Source organism: Pezoporus flaviventris, unplaced genomic scaffold (genome assembly GCF_033815535.1).
Source record: "Pezoporus flaviventris isolate CSIRO_AGI_PZ_B2104156 unplaced genomic scaffold, CSIRO_AGI_Pfla_v1 ptg000015l, whole genome shotgun sequence".
NCBI classification, from domain to species: domain Eukaryota; kingdom Metazoa; phylum Chordata; class Aves; order Psittaciformes; family Psittacidae; genus Pezoporus; species Pezoporus flaviventris.
The window spans coordinates 39,778,439-39,796,365 of NW_026892563.1; the positions used below are offsets into that span (position 1 = coordinate 39,778,439).

At 50.9% G+C, this 17,927-nt stretch overlaps 2 protein-coding genes across 4 annotated transcripts in view; both read left to right on the plus strand.

Annotated features, from left to right (window-relative positions):
- LOC133269658 (E3 ubiquitin-protein ligase TRIM45-like) overlaps positions 1-5,475 on the plus strand; it is a 40,300-nt gene extending 34,825 nt beyond the window's left edge. Inside the window, exons 2-6 of one of the 2 annotated variants that reach the window (XM_061454203.1) lie at positions 136-869; positions 1,839-1,968; positions 3,992-4,106; positions 4,261-4,387; positions 5,154-5,475. In XM_061454203.1, the coding sequence (XP_061310187.1) occupies positions 136-869; positions 1,839-1,968; positions 3,992-4,106; positions 4,261-4,387; positions 5,154-5,305 (1,258 nt within the window). In that variant the 3' untranslated portion in view covers positions 5,306-5,475. Of the gene's footprint in view, positions 1-135; positions 870-1,838; positions 1,969-3,991; positions 4,107-4,260; positions 4,388-5,153 lie in introns of those variants that run through there. The other variant, XM_061454200.1, reaches the window with a different exon arrangement.
- A 6,038-nt stretch (positions 5,476-11,513) lies between these two features.
- On the plus strand, positions 11,514-16,883 carry VTCN1 (V-set domain containing T cell activation inhibitor 1). Of its 2 annotated transcripts, none has more exons than XM_061454205.1 (5): positions 11,514-12,175; positions 13,426-13,773; positions 15,199-15,477; positions 15,855-16,040; positions 16,688-16,883. In XM_061454205.1, the coding sequence occupies exons 1-4, from the start codon at positions 12,076-12,078 to the stop codon at positions 15,998-16,000; spliced, it is 873 nt and encodes a 290-aa protein (XP_061310189.1). In that variant the 5' UTR covers positions 11,514-12,075; the 3' UTR covers positions 16,001-16,040; positions 16,688-16,883. The 2 variants fall into 2 exon arrangements, with proteins under 2 accessions (XP_061310189.1, XP_061310188.1); XM_061454204.1 differs by having other exon boundaries at positions 15,879-16,040.
- The last annotated feature ends 1,044 nt before the right edge of the window (positions 16,884-17,927 follow it).

The following is a 17,927-nucleotide window of genomic DNA, read 5'->3' on the forward strand; positions in this document are numbered from 1 at the left end:
AGCCTTGTCCTCGGGAGACACAAAGTCCCTTCATGCAGAGTGGATTTCGAGTGGAGACAGGAGGGAGCAGCTCACACTGATGTTTGTATTCCATATCCAACATGCATAAAGTGATGTGTGGTTGCTCTCTTCTAGGAGACAGAAGAAGACAGCCTCTCACACCGTGACAGAGCTAGAGAACAGCAAAGATTGCAACCAGGCTGGGGAGCCTCTCCTTTGCCCTTCCCATCCCACAGAAGAGCTGAGGCTGTTCTGCGAGCAGTGCGACCAGCCAGTGTGCCAGCACTGCGTTGTGGGCAGACACCGACAGCACCCCTGTGACTTCACTGGCAATGTCATCCACAAGCATGGGGATGCCCTACGTGAGCTGCTGAAGAGCACCCAGCAGCACATGGGCACCCTGGAGAGTGCGCTGAGCCAGATTGATGCCACGGGCAGTGCTGTCCACAGTCGTGCAGAGGCTGTGGCCACGGAGATCTGTCTCTTTGCCAGTGGCTATGTGAAGGCCATTGAAGAGCACCGGGACCGGCTGCTGAAGCAGCTGGAGGACTTGAAGATGCAGAAGGTAAACCTGCTGCGCTTGCAGAAGGCACAGCTGCAGCAGCTGCTGCTGGACATGAGGACAGGCGTAGGGTTCACAGAGCACTTGCTGGCGAGCGGCTCAGACCTGGAGATCCTCATCACCAAAGGAGTGGTGGCAAGCCGGCTGGCAAAGCTGAACAGAGTTGCTTACAACACCCACCCCAACATGGATGACGGGATCCAGTTCTCTCCCCAGGAGAAGGCAGGGCAGTGTTGCGGCTATGAAGTTTTTGGGGCCATTCTCAATAAAGCAGTTGATCCAGCCAGATGTACCCTGCATGGGGAAGGTAATGGGGAGCTGTACAACAGCTGAATGGGAACGCAGCACTCCCTGAAGTCATCTCTCTGTTCTCTGTACCTATGTGGTGTGCAGCTTAGGCACTGTGGGCTCCTTGCTGTCCAGGCATTGCCTAGGGGCAGAGGTAGAGCTCTGCCAGAGGTTGCTTTGCTTGCTGAGGGTCTATGGAATGGGGCAGGGAGGCAGAGGCCTATCCCCATCCAGATGTACAGAGCATGTTGGAGCTGCCCTCTGCAATATCACTGACCTCAGCATGGGGCTCAGGTGTGAGGAGAGCAACCCTTAGGACAAATACCAGAGCTTATTTGGGATGGGAATGGTGCCTACAGTGTCAGTTCTTCTTGTCTCCTGTTCTGCAGCGTGGGCCCCTGCAGATACCCAATCTGGCTGAGCAGATAGTTTCATTTCCCTTACTGCTTCTGCTGGAATTGCCATGGGAATAACTGGCATTGATGGTTTCATGGATATTTGCTTATTAAGGACCTGCGGCAGTGCCAGCAAACAGATAACGTTCAGACCAGCCCACAGAGCAGAGCCATCACTGGCCAAGCAGATGAGGCAGACCCAGAGCTTGTTTGTTCTCTTCCCTACCAAACTGTAGGTTCTGAGGTCTCGGGGGCTCTACGCTGCACAGTGGGGCTGTTCCTTCTCCCTCCTGGTTGCATTGTGCACCTTAAGACCTTCTGGGAAGATGCCAGCTGGGCTTGGAGGGGGCAGGAAGACCACCCAGGACCATAGAGACCTGAGCTAAGCCTGCCTGACATCTCTGTGCCTATGGTTGTCGACTCTCCTGATCCCCACTCATATATTTACTTTTCCCTTTGAGTGGAAGGAGCTGTGCACCCCAGCAGCAAGGTCCTGACTGTGCTCTGATGGGACCACAGCACTGCCAAATAGGTGGGAGGTGGCAGTCATGGCTGGAGTGAATCCTTTCTGGTCCTGTTCTTCTGCCTTGCAGATCTCCATAGTGCCCATCAGAACCAGCTGACTGGCTTCACCCTGCTCTGCAATGACACCATGGGGGAGCGGATGGAGCGAGGAGGAGAGGCTGTGCAGGTCACCATCACCCACAAGGATAAGAAGGACTGGTGGGTATTTCACCTGAGAACTCCCTGGTTCTTTGCCTTTCTGCCTCCCTTATCCTGGCTGCCTCTGTGCAGGTGGGAGAACATGCTTCAGCATGTGGGTCAGAGTCTGTTGCAAAGGGCACTACTCTTCTTTACACTGGTATAGCAGTGTTTCTTACTGGTTGTATTTTACTATGTGGAGCTTGACAGTGTTGGCTTAGGTATGTATTGAGTCTTTGAGTGATGTGAGACATAAAGAATTCAACTCTCAGTGGGTATTAGATATTGTCAGAATGAGCTGTTGCTCCTTCCCCTCCCTAGCAGCAGACATCCAGGACTCCTGCTTTTGTTAACACCTAATGAACATAAAACATCACAACCCCAGAATGACTGTCCCAGGTAGGACAGTCCACCAAGGCCAGGAGCCTCTGGCAAGTGATGGAAATGCCTAGTTCGTGTTCTGGAGAAAGACTGTGCTGGGACTTTGTTGTGCTTTCTCCTGCTGTTGCAAGCATTGGGCACGTCAACATGTTTGGAGGTTTTCTAGCAGAGGCAGGGAAGACTGCCCTTGAGTTCTTTAGTGTTTCCACAGGGAAATTACCGTGAACAATGGTAACAAATGATTTGTAACTGCTTCCAGGCTGCACTTGTTACTATAAAGCAGACAGGAACAGATACAGAGCCACCAACAGGAGAACCAACATGGACTCACTCTAACAGCTCCAAGTCCTCTGGTGCTGGGGGCCCCAGAGCTGAGTGCAGGACTGCAGGGGAGGTCTCATAAGAGCAGAGTAGAGGGGAAGAATCCCCTCCCTCCACCTTCTGCTCACAGTCCTTTTGATGCAGCCCAGCACATGGTGGGGGTTTCTGGGCTCAAGCGCACACTGAAGCCGGCTCATGTTCAGTTTCTTGTCAGCAAACACCCCCAAGTCCTCCTCAGGGCTGCTCTCAATCCATACTCCACCCAGCCTGTGTCTGGGATTGCCCCGACCCAGGGGCAGGACCTTGTGCTTGGCTTTGTTGTACTTAATGAGGTTTGCATTGGCGCCTCTCAAGCGTGTCAGGGTCCCTCTGGATCCCATCCCTTCCCTCCAGTGTGTCAAGGTTCACAGACAAGGTAAGAAGGTGTGCACACGAGGATTGTGCCTTATGGGTTGCTGTGGTGGCATTAACTCAGTTCCTTGTTCTTGCGTGCACGCAGTTGCTCCATTTGTTGCTGGAAGCTGGGTTTGGGTTGAGGCACAGCAGTGACAGATGAGTGTGAAGTATGACCACACAGTTCATGGCAGGATATGATGCAGGCAGCTGTATTGATGTGAAACGATGAGGGGTGGGGAGTACAGTCTGCACATCTGCAATATTCTAAACTGTCATAAATCACCAGACTAGTTAGTGGGGATTATGAAGAACACCTTCCTCTATGCAGAGCTGCCTGGTAATTGGCTGTGGAAAGCTGTTTCCATCTCTGAAGCAGGCAGCCTGTCCCTGAATAACTAGCTGATTCTGCTTTCTCCCTGGCACCCTGTCCACCAGAGTGTGTTCTTGTGGAACACAGTGAGCTTCGCTTTGGAGAGTTCACCAGCAGGGACCTACAACTCCTCAGAGTCAATGTGGCTGGGACAGTGGTTGAAGTGATTCAAACCTGCCCTGTTTATGTCCCGTCTTCTTCACAGGGTCTTCTGGAGGTAACTGCTCTCTGAGACTGTGAATTCACCCCATTTCTGAGGGCTCTTATCTGACAGGATAATCTGACCTGCAAGTGTCTCTCATCTGCTCTTTTCAGCACTCAGGGTTGCTGCAGATTCATGCTGTGCAGCTAGCTTTGTGTGACTTCCTCTGCATGGTTGTTGCAGCTCCTAGTAGCAGGAGTAGTAGCATGTATAAGCAACTCTGTGCTTGAGCATTGCTCATGCATCCTGTTAAGCTTGCTTGAGACCCACAAGGCTGAGGGTAAGGAGCTGACCACACATCTAGGCCAAACAGTGGTTCACATGGAGAGCAATATTTTGCCAGTCACTGACCTCTTGGACTTCTTTCTTCATAGTACAGTCAAGCCAACAGTGTGTGATAATGGTGATGGGACCTACCATGTATCCTACAGCCCTGAGGAGCCAGGCGTGTACGCCGTCTGTGTCTGTGTGAAAGGGCAACATGTACAGGTAGCATTTCTTGTTTCTCTTGCACTGCTGCTGCTTTACCTGCTTTTCTTTTTTACGTGTTTGCTTTCAGTCTTTCTAAAAGGAATACCTCTACCTGAGACACCATCTGATAGCATGCACTGCAGCAGCCTTTCTGCTTGCTTGTCCTCCACAGGGCTCTCCATTCACTGTGATGGTGAAGGGCAAGTTCCGTGAGCACCAAGGTGTGTTTCACTGCTGCACGTTCTGCTCCAGCGGAGGGCAGAAGTCTGCTCGCTGTGCCTGTGGCGGGACCATGCCAGGTGGGTGCTCAGCTTTCCCCACACTGCTTTCATCAGAATACATTGCATTTGGTCCTCCACAGTGTAAGATACTGTAGCCCAGCTCTTGCCTTGCACATGCCTCGGATCTGTGGTAACCTTTATGTACATATGTTCTGGTAGGATGCAACTGCAGCAGTGAGGAAATCAGTAGGACACAGTAAGGGTCTTTGCAGCACACCCCATAAACAGAGACCTGAGCTAACTGTGCAGGAGATGAGCAGCACACCTCTGTCTTTCAGCCCATCTCAGTGAGGCTAAGCAGCACTATGTCTATACTGTTCCTGTGCTGGTATGTCGGAGAAGCCTCCTTGTTCAGGATGAGAGTTCAACTCTCTTACTTGTTTAATCCCAATCAGCTTCCGTGTCCTTAACCTGTGTGTTTTGCATGGTTTTAGTATGGAACTGACCTCTTCCTTTTACCGTGCTTAATCTGTGTCTAGCTCTGGCCATAGCCATTAGCAGCTGGGATGGGGTTCTGCAGGCCTCTGTCTTGCATTACTCAACAGGCAGTGGGACAGAAATCTTAATCTTTCCCCAGCTATTGGAACAGGGAGGTTCTCCTCAGTTTTTCTCCTTTCTTTTTGGGGCCCTGGTACTTTTTTCCTTGAATATGCCATACTTTCATCAGCACGTGCATCCCCATCTTAGAGAAGTGTTGAGGCTGAAGCACTGTCTGAAAGCCTCTGATGCACTGGGATTTTCCGGCCCATTTTGGGCTGAGCTGATGGTACCTCTTCTCTTGCAGGTGGGTATCAGGGCTGTGGCCATGGACACAAAGGTCACCCTGGCTGCCCGCACTGGTCATGCTGTGGACAGGTGAAGAAGAGCTCAGAGTGTTTGGGTGGGCCACCCAGTGATGCCTTGCAGAGGAGCTTGCTCAGGACAGTGGCACTCTGAGCAGCCAGGTGAGCTCCTGCAGCCCGGGGCACTGCTGCTGCCTCTGCATGGTCATAGACCATGAGGATCCCCACCATCATTGCATAGCCTTGATGCCAGAGAACAACGTTGTGATGGGTGAGAGCTGGGAAAGGGGGATGAGGGAAAATAAAATTGTGCCTTATATTGCACCCAGGGGTGTGTGTGCAAAATTGTTTTGTGTCTGAACAGGAGCAGACTGGGAATTGTACTCGGAATCCTACATTTCTGAGGAGTCAGGCTCTAAGGGGAAACAATCTGAGCAGTTACCTCACAGGAGGGTCAAGATACATCTCATTCTGCAGGATTGACAGTCTCTGTTGTCCCTCTTGAAGAGGCCGAAGCTGCTTGTTGGGGCACATTCCAAAGGGTTTGTGTTTGTGCCTTGAAAAGGTTTGGCAGCCTGAATATGGCTTCTGCCTTCCTCTTAGATATACGGCTGGATTCCAGCCTGGGATGTGTGCATTATACGCATATAGCAGAGTCACACTCCTGGGAGCTGCTGTTGTGTTTGCAGCTCTCATATTTTCTCCACATAAGATGCAGTCTCATTACACCCTCCCTGCAAAGTAGGAACAAGGTGGGTTAGTAATATATCTGAAGGAAATCCAAGGAAAACCCACAGCACTGATGGAAACAGGAATTAGAAAGTCATTCACCCAGTCTGCATGTTCTCCATGGAGACGGTGTGGGACATAACTCTGTTGGGGGTCATGCAGGAGCTGGGAGAGCACCCAGCTCACCGAGGGAAGATTTGGGCACAGTGTGAGCATCAGTAGGAGCCATAGGCACAAGTTTGCAGGTGTTTGTCCTGAACTGGAGCAACTAGGCAAGAACAGCAATAGATGGAATGCTTCAGAACTCCTGGATTTGGCTCATGCAGTCTTGGCAGGGCTCTGTTTAGGAGACCTTGTCCCGTTTCCATAGGGGAGAGGTGGGTATATCTCCTGGGCTTATGCATGCCCTGCCAGGCTGTAGTTGGGTAAAAGCAATTTGTGATGAGGGGGAAGAGGCACTTCCCAGGAAGGGCAACTGCTAACCTGCTGCTCTCCTGGGTGAAGCCTGGATACCTTCCTTTGTGAAATGCACCCGTGTCGAGACTGGGAATGCTACTGGCCGGGGTTAACCTTGCTAGTAGGTGAGTGTTGCTTGGGGCTCCTAATACTGCCTGGGGAGCTGGGGACAAAGGTCTGACTGTTGGTCACTTGGGGAGAAGAATGCTGCTCCAGTGTCAACAGTAAGGACTAGTTCTTGCTTTATGGCTGAAGGTGTCTGGCTGATAAATAGTAGAAACATGTGCTGTCTGCTTGCTCCCACCTAGAAGACTCATTTGTTGTTTGTTGTTGCAAAGCCGGTTTTGGAACCTCTTGTGCCCAGCAAAGGAGATATATATCCTTATGCAAATGCTATTTATAGCTTTCCATTAATCATCCAGAAAGGGCTGTCAAACAAACGGGAGAAGGTTGGGCAGTTTAACTCTCCAGGTTAGGCAATAGTGTTCTGAAGTGCTGACTCTGACTTTTCAAAGTGAAAGTTGAATGGGAGTAAACCTTTAATGGAACAAACAAGAACTCATTTTTCTCCTTGCTATGTGTGTAGTCAGTGCTCAGTACAGAATGGGATGTAACTTGAAATGCCTCATTTTCTGCGTCTTTCTGTTTCTTGCCCCCCACATGTGCGGTGTTCTTTCTTGGAGCTCCCATGCTGTATTGCAGAGGGAACATGTAAGAATAGCACTACCTTCTAGTGCATTCTTTCTGTCTAAAAACATCTTAGCTCAGACAGGGGAATGTGTTTTCCATCTGTGTGAGGCATCCCTTACACACCTTGGTGCTGACATTGACCAAGGAGCTCTTTGTGAGAAATACACCAGCAAACATAGAAACCCTTCAGGGAGCCGAGGTCAACTTGTGCTGAGCCCTGTGTTTGACATGAGAAGAGCAGTTTCAGACAGCATGGGCTACTAATCCTGCCAGGGCCAGTCTCTTGGATGATTTTTGTTAGACTTGAAGGCTCAGGCAGTCCCAGGGGTATATAGGACTGACTGGCTACCGCTGTGTTTGTGCTGCACACAAGGACAGCTTGCAGAACCGCATGCAGATTACTTTGTGGGGTTAGGTGCGAGTGTCTTCCCATAATTTGCAAGCAGACTTTGCCCTCAGTGTTCATTGCTCAGAATGGTTTGCCAAATGAATATATCCTGCTAATGTGCTGGATTCTCGCTTCCAGTGCTTGGTTGATAACAGCCTTGGGCAGGCAGTGGGTATGGAAGTGCTGTTAGTCTGCTGAGCTATGTGGTGTTGTTTCTGACCACCTGGTCCTTGAGATAACTAAGGTGTTTTCAAGACAGACAGGCAGTGCTGACAGAACTGCACCTATTGATGTTTTTCTATTAACTATTTCCATTAACTATTGATAACTATTGGTAACTATTGATGTTTTTCACAGGAGAAAAGCTCCCTCTGATAAATCTGCCTGTCTCCAAAGCTTGGGAAATAAAAATAAAATGGGGATGAACATGAGGAGGGGCTCTGGGAGGCAGAAAAGAAGGACTTACTCCCTAGAGTAAGGAAAACACAGCAAGAACAAGAGACTGTGGAAGACCTGGAAGGGGCCCTGGAGCCTGGAAAGCTCCATGTCCGGTGCCTCTGGAGCTGGGTGTCATTCTAGGTATCTCTCCCTTCTCAGAGGAGGCAAAACACGCTGGTGACGCACTGTGCTTGTAGCTCTGTGAGTGAGTGCCTGCTTGTCCCCAGAAGATCGCAGGAGCAGTGCAGAAGCTGGCTCAGCAGGGCTTCTTGGCCTTCCCATGGCAGGTGATTCACAAGGGGTGCACCGTTTGGAATGCAGTGTCAAGCCAGATCCCAGCAGTGGCACTCTGCCCCTAGAATTAGCTGCCCACCAAACCATGAGGTGTGTCATTTCTGTGTTAAATCAGACACGTTTCTTTAGGTGTGGGAGGTCTCTCTTGTTGCCCCAGTGACTAACCAAACCTCTGCTTTTGACTGCTCTGGTCGGGGGGAGCTGAGATTCCCATTGCTTCCTCATTCCTGAGAGTTCACTGCCTGGGCTCACCACTCCTTAGCTGAGTTCAGTTATTTAAGCAGGACAGCCTGGGAGACTGTGTCATGTGAAGGAGAGGAGCCGTGCTGAACAGCGTGGGACCTTTGGGCACCTGGTGTGTGGCTTGTCTTCATAGATGAGGTGGCCATGGCATCCCAAGGCCAGGTTGTTTTCTGGAGGTATGGTATTACCTGTGTCTGCTTTGGGAGAGAGGAGGGAGGGAATTGCATTTTCCAGACTCCTTGTCTGTCTCACCCTGCTATCAGGAGCTTTCAAGACAGCAGTTCTTTACAGCTTGCCTCATACTGTGCTCACCCAAGATACCTGAACACCATTATGGCTTCTTTTATACAGTCAGTAAGGCCATATAGCTATCAGAACCCCGTGTGCAGGCCATCAACTGCAGCCAGGATGGAGATGTGTGTCCTAGAAATTGCGTGGCTATATTCCACTACCTTGGGTTTGAATGCTGTGGTAGGTCAGGGTATTAATGGCTTGAGAAAAGCTCTGTGTTCCTGCTGTTGTAGGTTGGGATATCAATGTGTGGGTCAGGAGTAAGAGCTGGGAAGATGTGCAAGCTGGTTTGTGCCTCTCATTTGAATGAGCCTGCTTCCTTTGGATCTATTGACCAAGCCCTGGTGAGCTACAGTCAGAAAAAGAAATATCAGGGGAAGGCCATAAAAATATCTGCCTCATATCCTTATCTCCTGACTCATTGAAAATAACCCCCACCGGATGGGTAAAGTGGCAAACTTGCTTCAGCCTCCAATGAACAGATCAAGTTTGCATCTAACCTTGACTGCTTGAACAGACACACCAACAAGCTGTTTCCTTCATCCCAAGCGGGGCTGTTTCTGGGATGGATGGAGGCAGAAGCTCCAGCAAGGTGTGTGGAACACCCCTGCTTGTGCTCATTCTGTCAGGAAGGTTTCAGCTGTGATGAGCATCCATCTCATCTGAGCTCAACAGCGGTGGGGAGAAGGACAGTGCACGTGAACAGAAGAGACCTCTCATGCGTGAGCTGTGCTCCAGCTTTCTCACACAGAGCATCAAGGAAGATCTAAATAGAACTAAATAGTGATATTATCTGCACCCTTTCACTGAGGAGAGTGAGATCACCAGTGGGCATAATGTAACACGGTGTGAATATTCACTGGGCATCGTATTCCTCATGCAGCTGGGATGCATGCAATAACCAGCTCTGTTGTTCCCAAGAGGCAGCCCAGCTGCTTTTGCCAGGGATATGCACCAAGAACCAGCCCCTGGCTCTGTCAGCACCTCTGTCCACTGTGTGTGGCTGCACACAGCCAGACAGCAGCTGGTCAGGGGAAGCAGTGGGGTCCTGCAGACCAAACCAGACCAACCCAACCTAAATACCCCCCCCCCCCAAACACTAAACAAGATAAAGCTGGAGTGCTGAGAACAGCTGAGCTCTGCCATCATTAACTGCTCACTGGAATGGAAATCCTTCTTCTTGGGTTGCCTCTGCCATGTTATTTCTTTTCCATGGTAAGCTTTGATAAAAGGAGGAAGGTAGGGGACCTTTAATCTCTTCCTTACAGGTTTTTTGGTCTTCACACCTCCAAACCCATTCCTGAAGCAAAGCTTACTCTGAGTGGAGCTAGAGATGAGAGGGATTATGCCTCTGCCGCCTGTCACAGCAGGGTGACAAGCCTCTCTGTCCCTGGGCTGTGCTTGGCAGCATTCAGGTGGGGAATGAATGAATTTCATGCCCAATTCTGTTTGGCTGATGAGGAATGGGACCATGGAAAAGAGGATAGGATGCATGGAGCAGCATCCCACAGGCTGCCGAAGCGGTGCTGGGAACTGAGGGTAGCAGCAGGGCTCCAGCTCGTGCAGCCCCAGCCGTCTGCATCCATCTGTTCCATGCCTCTGAAACGCTGGAAGTATGATGCTGATGCATGGGAAATTGCTGTTTACTTGAACTGCTGGACCAGCCCATTGCAAAACAGCTCCTGTCAGCATGTGGCTGGGTTGCCAGCACCCTCTTGTTCACCCTGTGCTCCACTCAGTACCTATGGGTGGCTCACAGGCAAATTCAGACCCCTTTGGTTCTTGGCTCTTGCAGTGTCTGCAGAGGACACTCCAAAGGGTCTGATTTCCCCTCATCCCTGGCGAGGGGTGCTGAAGGGGATGGTGACACCTGTGCACCCAGAACTGACATCAGCCCTGTTGCTGTCCTGAGCCAGGATGTGGAAGCAGCTCTCCAGATGCAGAGCTAGCACGGCTTTGCAGCTACAGGGGCACATGATGCCTATAGCCATGGGGGACAAAAGCGTTGGTGCTAGCCCGTTTGTGCTGGTCTGTGTTTGTCTGTGAGCAAGATGAAGATGGTTTTGCTCAGCAGAGGTGGTGGTCAGGCCAGAGGGTCCTTTGGAGCACCAGAGACAAGTGTGGTGGCACTGAAGCACCCAGGGACTGCACAGGAAGCATCCTGGCTCCTGGTCTCCTGCCATACCCTGTCTGGTATTCACTGATGCAATGCCTGCATCCCTCAGCTCCCAGCTATTTCCTCCTGCCCATTCCTGGGAAGGAGGATCTGAATCTAGAGGGGTGAAGGCAAGTCACAGCTTCTGTGTGTTAGCTCCATGCTTCCCAGGCGTGAGAGCTGGGGCTGTTCATGGCAACCTTGGCTGAGTTTATAGCAACTCTCTTGCCCTGGGATCAGCGCCGTAGAGCTCCTCAAGGAGGCGGATGTGATTCAGCACACGGAGGAGGCTTTGTGTCTTCCCCAGAACAGGAAAGCACATGGTTGTCCATGGGGATGGGTCACAGATGCCCAGTGCCTGCGGCTGGAGGTTGTCTAGGCCTTTCCTCCCTGGTATGGTGGGCTGTGACTGGGAGGCAGAGCACTGCTGTCCACCCTGGTGGCAAGCAAAGGCTGGTGAGATCAGGGGCTCTGAGGGCATCTATGCAGGGAGCACTTGATCCCTCCTCCTGAGCACGCTGGTGTGTGCAGACAGGGATTCCTCTGAGAACCCACTGCGGGCTTTAAGGATGAGGATGGAAGGGAGCCGGCGGGAGGGCAAGCAAGCCTTCTGCACCACCTCCGCTCCTCTCCATCCCCTCTTTCAACCTATCTTCCCTTTCTCCCTTCCCTGCTGCTCCCTGCAGGAGAGGTTTGCTCACATGGCTCCATTTCAGCCCTGTGATTGTGACATTTGCAGTGACTCCTCAGACATTGTGCAAGTGGCTGATGCAGGCACACAGTAACCATGGGAGGAGTTTGTGGTTGCACAGGCACGGATGGGCTCTCATGCGGAGGCTGCCAGATGTGTTGGGAAAGAGCGTGCTGCTGGCCCTGTTTCCAGCCTCCTCCTGCCCACTCCCTGGCTCACACTGGGTGTCTCCCGGGGTCAGAAGCCTGTCTCAGTGCTCTGCTCACCTCCCTGCACAAATGGTCCCTCTCAAGTACCACCAGGGACTTGCTTATGCCCCAGGGATGCAGAAATGAGCATCCTGCATTGGGGCCAGCTACCTCCTCTCAAAGGCAAAGCATGGGTCACCTCCTACAGCATGGTCCCACCTTTGATGGTGAGTGCTCCCCTGAATGTTCACCACTACTGTGGTCGTGGGCTTTGTCAGTCCACCTCGCTCAATGGCTGTGGCTTACCCATTTCAACCTCTTTCCTGCACCAGTGGTGTAAGTCGTGAAGGATGTTGGCTGCATGGTAATGTTGTCCTTTCTTTTTCCCCCATGTAGCTTGATTACAGTCATTGCCATTCTGGCTGTAGTGACTGTCCTGATCATCGGGTTTGGTGTCTCAGGTATGTGACTGCTCGGGTTTCTTGCTGTTACCTGTGGAATAATGAACGTCTGCCCTGCCTCTGCCTCCATCCCTCCATCCTGTGCATGGGCTGAGGTGTGATCTTGTGTGAAAGTGCCACCTACAACCCTTGGCTTGCTTTATGAAGCTTGCACACCAGGTGGCTGAGTTAAGAGTGCACAGGCGACTTCCATTGTGGTCTTTCTCAACAAGGTATGGCTCCATCGCATCAAACCAGCAGGAGCTGTGCTCGCCCTGGAAACTGTGAGCTCTTGTGGGTTGTAAATAGTGCAGAGATTTATAGACACTGGCACAGGGTGCCCAGCGAAGCTGTGGCTGCCCCATCCCTGGCAGTGTCCAAGGCCAGGGTGGATGGGGCTTGGAGCAACCTGGTCTAGAGGAAGGTGTCCCTGCCTGTGGCAGGGGGTTGGAACTGGATGAGCTTTAAGGTCCCTTCCAACCCAAACCACTCCATGATGCTGCGTTAGCTGAAATGTCACTGGGCTTGGAGCCCTAAGCTTACACATACAGAGAGTCCTGCACATCCTGTGCTCCTTCTCCCAGAGAGGAGACAGTGGTATTTCTCGGGAAGTTGGGCAGCATCTGCCAGGATGGGGACATTCCCCTGCTCCCCCAGCAATGTGTTGCTTTGGCGTTAGCAGCCTCCTTGGGGTGTGCTGAGCAAGTACGTGTAGGGAAGGGTTGCACGGGAAAAAGGAGTCAGCTCTGGGAAAGAATTTATTCTGCAGTTTGCTGGTTAGGATTTGACTTGGGAAGTGTCCCCAGGGAAGGGAAATGCTGACTTTTCTTAAATGAGAGAAACTGGTTTGGATTCCAGTAAGAATGAAAGAGCAGCCTCTTGTTTCTCTGCCAGCATTACGCCCTGCAGTCACATTTATACTGCAGAGAGGGAGGTCCTGACTGAGAAAAGACACAAAAATCTCACTCTTTTGGAAGCTGCAAAGAGAAAAATCCCTGATCTATGCAATCAAGCAAGAAAACAGCATGCAAAATCTTCTCAAATAAGAGGAGCTACTTTTTGAAGCATAGTGCTTGCTAAAGGAATGTTCCTGTGCTTCATTTTGGTATAGAAGCCATAGGAGGTGACCTCTGCTAGCGGCACTGGTACCTGCTGGTGGTGTCCTTGTCTGTCCAGCCTCGGGGCTGGCGCACGACAGCCTCAGGGTGGTCTGGCCTTTCTCTGCCCTTCCCACCTCACCTTCCTCACACCGCCTTGCTTTCCCCTTGCAGGACAGCGCTCCATTCGTGTGACAGCTCTCCCATCTCCGGGGATCATCGGCCAGCGCGGCGTCCTGGGCTGCGCTTTCCAGCCCGACATCCGGCTGGGCAGCATAGCGATCCGGTGGGACAAGGCGGGAGCAGCCGGGCTGGTTCATGAGTTCCGAGGTGGCCAGGACCAGCTGCAGGAGCAAGCTGCGCCGTTCCGGGGCCGCACGGCCCTGTTCATGGAGCAGGTGATGGGCGGCAATGCCTCCCTGGAACTGCGGGATGTGCGGCTCTCTGATGCCGGCGTTTACCGGTGCTCCGTCACCACGGCCAGCGGGAGCGGGGCAGCGCTGCTGCGCTACAGGACAGGAGGTGAGGGGTGCCAGGGATTCCATCCTGGGGCAAAGCACGTGTTGGCGTGGCTTGGCTGGACCCACGTGTAGTTATGCTGGTGCTGGCACCCCTCCGGCAGTCACCATCGGGCCCTGCGCTCCTGAGCAGGACTAGGGTAGTATTTTGGCTTTTACAGAAGTGGTCATGGCTTTACCTGCTCTTTTGACACCCTCGTTCCAGAAACTATTAGTATTGCAGTGCTCTCAGTTGTCCGTAACTGACTACAAAGAGACCCTAAGAATGGGATTAGCTAGTTGAGCTTCTAAAGATCCTGATTTTATACGTGCTAGAGATAACACAATAGCTTTTTCTCTCTAGAATCAAGATATATATCCAGCCAGGAGAAGTGATGCACAGCAACAACTGTAGCCTTTTTAATGCATGTTTTCTCTGTTTTACAAAGTATTCAGTTTAAAAAAAAGTATTTAAACATGATGTATCAGAGTTATCTGAAATACTCCATATTTGCTAGCATTAAGAGTAATTTGCTAGCCTTGTTAGGATTAAACCACAAAACATGCCCAGGCACAGACAAATCTTCAATTGTGGATGCTTAATTCTCCTGAATCCGGTGGGTCTGGTCACTATGTTCAGTGCTGGCACAAAGCAATGTGTTCCCACTGACAGGAGGATGAAGCCAGGAGGGGGCTGGTTTCTGCTCCCAAGGAACAAGGGATAGGACAAGAGGAAACAGGCTCAAGCTGCAGCAGGGCAGGTTTAGATGGAGATGAGGAACAATTCCTTTCCCAGAGGGTGCTCAGGCACTGGAACAAGCTGCCTAGGGCAGTGCTGGAATCCCCATCCCTGGAAGTGTTCACACACTGTGGAGACGAGGCCCTCAGTGACATGGGTGAGTGGTGGCCTTGGCACTGCTGGGGAATGGTTGGATTTGATGAGCTTAAAGGTCTTTTCCAACCTAAATGGTTCTATGATCCCATGAAACCACAGGTGTTGGTCAGGCTCCTGTCAGCCTGTAGTCTCCAGCAGAGGTGAGTGGAGTTGTGCCAGCTGTGGCTTCTGCTTGGGGAAGCCGGGTCATTCAGCAGGCACTGGCAGTCTCAGGCTGCCCAGGTCTTGAGTCCAGGAGCTCTTGGGAAATGCTTGGTTTATTAGTCCAGGAACCAGCTTCTAACAGTTAAGTACAGTCATTCAAAGCCACTAAAGCCATGCCACAACCTCAGCAGGTCTCATCAAACTGCACTATCTTGTTCTAGGCGTCCCAGGTCGATCCCATGCAGTTATCCCCTGTAGCCCAACCTGTACAATCCTTTGTGTTCGGTGTGGCTACGTGCGGTGCTACAATGCTGAGCAGCGAGTAGCCCAGAAACACCTGGGACTGACCAGCAGGTGCAGGTGAGTGTTTCATGCCCAGTTCCTGGATATTTGCCTTTTTCCCTCCCAAAGCCTTCAGCACCCCCAGGGTCCACGTGGAAAGCAGCAGCAGTGGGGACACGGTGCAATGCGAAGCCCCGCGCTGGTTCCCTCAACCCACGGTGCGCTGGACAGCCTACAGCGATGCTGGGGAGTACCTGCCTCACGTGTCCAACACCAGCTATGAGCTGAACGCTGGAAGCATCACTCTGAAAGTGGTTTCCTTTCTGCACAACATCACTGCTAACACCACCTATACCTGCGTGATTGAAAACAGCATTGCCAAGGCTACAGGCGACATCAAAGTGACAGGTAAGGTTGAATGCCACGCAGATACCGTGAGCACTGGGGAGAAGAGTTTAAGCAGTGAGCCTGTGTGTGCTGGGGGTTCCTGCAGCACCTGTGTCAGTCAAGGAAGGGGCTGAAACCCATGGCTAATCCCTGGGATGAAGGAACAGGTCTGTGCTTGGTCCTGCTACATCAGATGTTCTTCATGGTAATAGTTGCTCCATCAGCACGGGGACAGAACTGCCCAGGAATGAGAGGGAAGGACACACCTGAAAAGAATGTATTCCTTTGAATGTTAATCCAGCAAAAGAGGCAGGATCTATCTTTATCAATCCTCAGAAAAATGGGCAGGATTGAATACCCTCATTTTGCCCTCCCTGCTGTGTTCCCCATTCTGGTAGCCTCTCACTATTCTTCTGCTACAGATTTCAACATTACAAGGGTGACCAACTTGCAGCTGGTTAACCTGGACACAGAGTCAGTGTCCTCTTCCCTTCCAAGCTGTCACTGGATGCTTCTGCTTCCCTTGTATCTGCTGTTGACATAAAGCCTCCATGAAACAATCAGAAACACAGCTGGATGTGGAGGTAAGCCTGGAAAGGGAAACATAATACATGCTTGGTATATGTAGACCTTCTTGCTGAGGTTGGTTACAGCAGCAGACCTATCTCAAGCCAGAATGGGAGATCATGTCTTTCCCCTGTGCCCACCATTTCCCCATCCCCAGCTTTAGGTGGGACACATTGCTTGTCCCTCCCACAGGCTCCCTAATGGCTTCTCCCATCACTGTCTGCAACCTTATAGCTTGCTCTCGTACACCATCAATTGTCACCTCTTACTTGTTCCCTCATTGTCTTTTTCTTCCCTCCTCAACCTGATAGACGTCTGTCCTGCTGCTCTGTGCACCCTTGGGGCCTTGGTTACTGTTCAGGGCTGCGAGGCACTGTGGGCTTTTCTCTCACTCTTCTCATGAGGCTGCCGCAGTACAAGCTTTGCTTGCACCCATTTTACTCAGACAACTCTGCTGCACAGTGCAGTATCTTCAGGGAGTAATACCTACTATGAACACCTTTAATAGGGCTAGAGGGAGTTGCCAGCCTGAGCAATCCCACCTAGTCCTGGAATAAGGAGGACTGAAGACAGGCAAAGCACATCAGCTGTGGGTGAGGGCTCTAGAGGTGATGGAGAGCTACAGAAAATCAGCCCAAAGGAACATCTCTGTCCTTCCACACAGAAGAGTTACAACAGCTTCCCTGACGGCAGGACACGCTTCATGCTTTCTTCCCTCTTGGGCTGAGAACTTCAGGAGCTCCTCCCACTTCCAGAACATGCAGCAGCACAAACATGAAGTCATCCACTTTCCCTTGTGTTATTTCTTACCCATGAAAACAACAGAATACTTTGACTTAGGAAAGAGAGCGAGGGATGTGCTAGAGACTTGCATAAACAAAGGAAAAACACTGATTGCAGGAACAAGATGCGTTCTTGTCTGTAGTAACCCAGTGACCAGAACTCTGATCACGGGCAGAATCTCAAAGACAAACATGAAAAGAGTTTCCTGCAATACATCTGAGAACTGGTCCTTCAAACTCATGAGTAGTAAAAAGGAAGCAAATCTTAATTCCCCTCAAACACATTTGATTCACCTGCCTCCTGCCTTGTGATTCTCTAAATGTACTAATAAAACTGTAAATAAGAGAGCCAGTTAATCTAGCTTCTCAGAACTCCCCTTCTCAAAAAGATGTGAATAGCAAGAGAGTAATGGGTTAGAAAATAGATGACAGGTTTGGAATACGTCAGGTTTCCAACCTGGCAAAGGCTACCAGTGTGTCTGAAATTCTGTGTGAGGACTAATGATTGCATTTGTAATGTGACATGAAAGAGGAATGGGTCAGTAGTTAAGTGTGGCAGCAGACAGAAGACTAACATACATGAGGAGGAAAAGAGGAAGGCTATCCAGTAAGATAACTACTGGGAAGTTCAAATTCGGAAGTAAACACAGTTATTGAACCCAGATATAATTACAGAGACGAATTTGCCTTATATGTTTTTAAACAAGTCTCTGTTTTGGCAACCTCTTTTAGGATGGCATCTCAGAACTTTGTTGAATGGTGGCATCTGTCAGGTCTTGTGCCACTCATGCTTTGGTCTTGGAAGCAGCCAGCAAGCCTTGAGAGGGAAGATACTTTACACATGCTCAGTAAACCTACTGCCTGCAGTTTAATATATAGCTCAAACTAAGAGGGAAGGGAGAAAAGGCAGGGGAGAAGCACTGAACAAACAAAACCCAAACCAGAGTAGCTGTTCAGAGATGCTGTTGGCACTACACGATGCATAAGGCCAGGGAGTAATTGTGGGTGCAATTTACCAGCCTGGAGAACAGAGATGAAAGATGTGGATGTTATTTTGCCAAAAACACTTGGGTCATCACTGCAAGCAGATAGGGGAGGAATCTCTTCAAACAGTGATCTCAC

What these genes read in the sequence shown, in the direction of transcription:
- VTCN1 (XM_061454205.1), top strand. Translation starts at nt 12,076, where the DNA reads ATGGTAATGTTGTCCTTTCTTTTTCCCCCATGTAGCTTGATTACAGTC. An exon ending in CATCGGGTTTGGTGTCTCAG is followed by an intron (nt 12,176 to 13,425) that starts GTATGTGACTGC and finishes TTCCCCTTGCAG; the next exon opens with GACAGCGCTCCATTCGTGTG. An exon ending in GCTGCGCTACAGGACAGGAG is followed by an intron (nt 13,774 to 15,198) that starts GTGAGGGGTGCC and finishes TCCCTCCCAAAG; the next exon opens with CCTTCAGCACCCCCAGGGTC.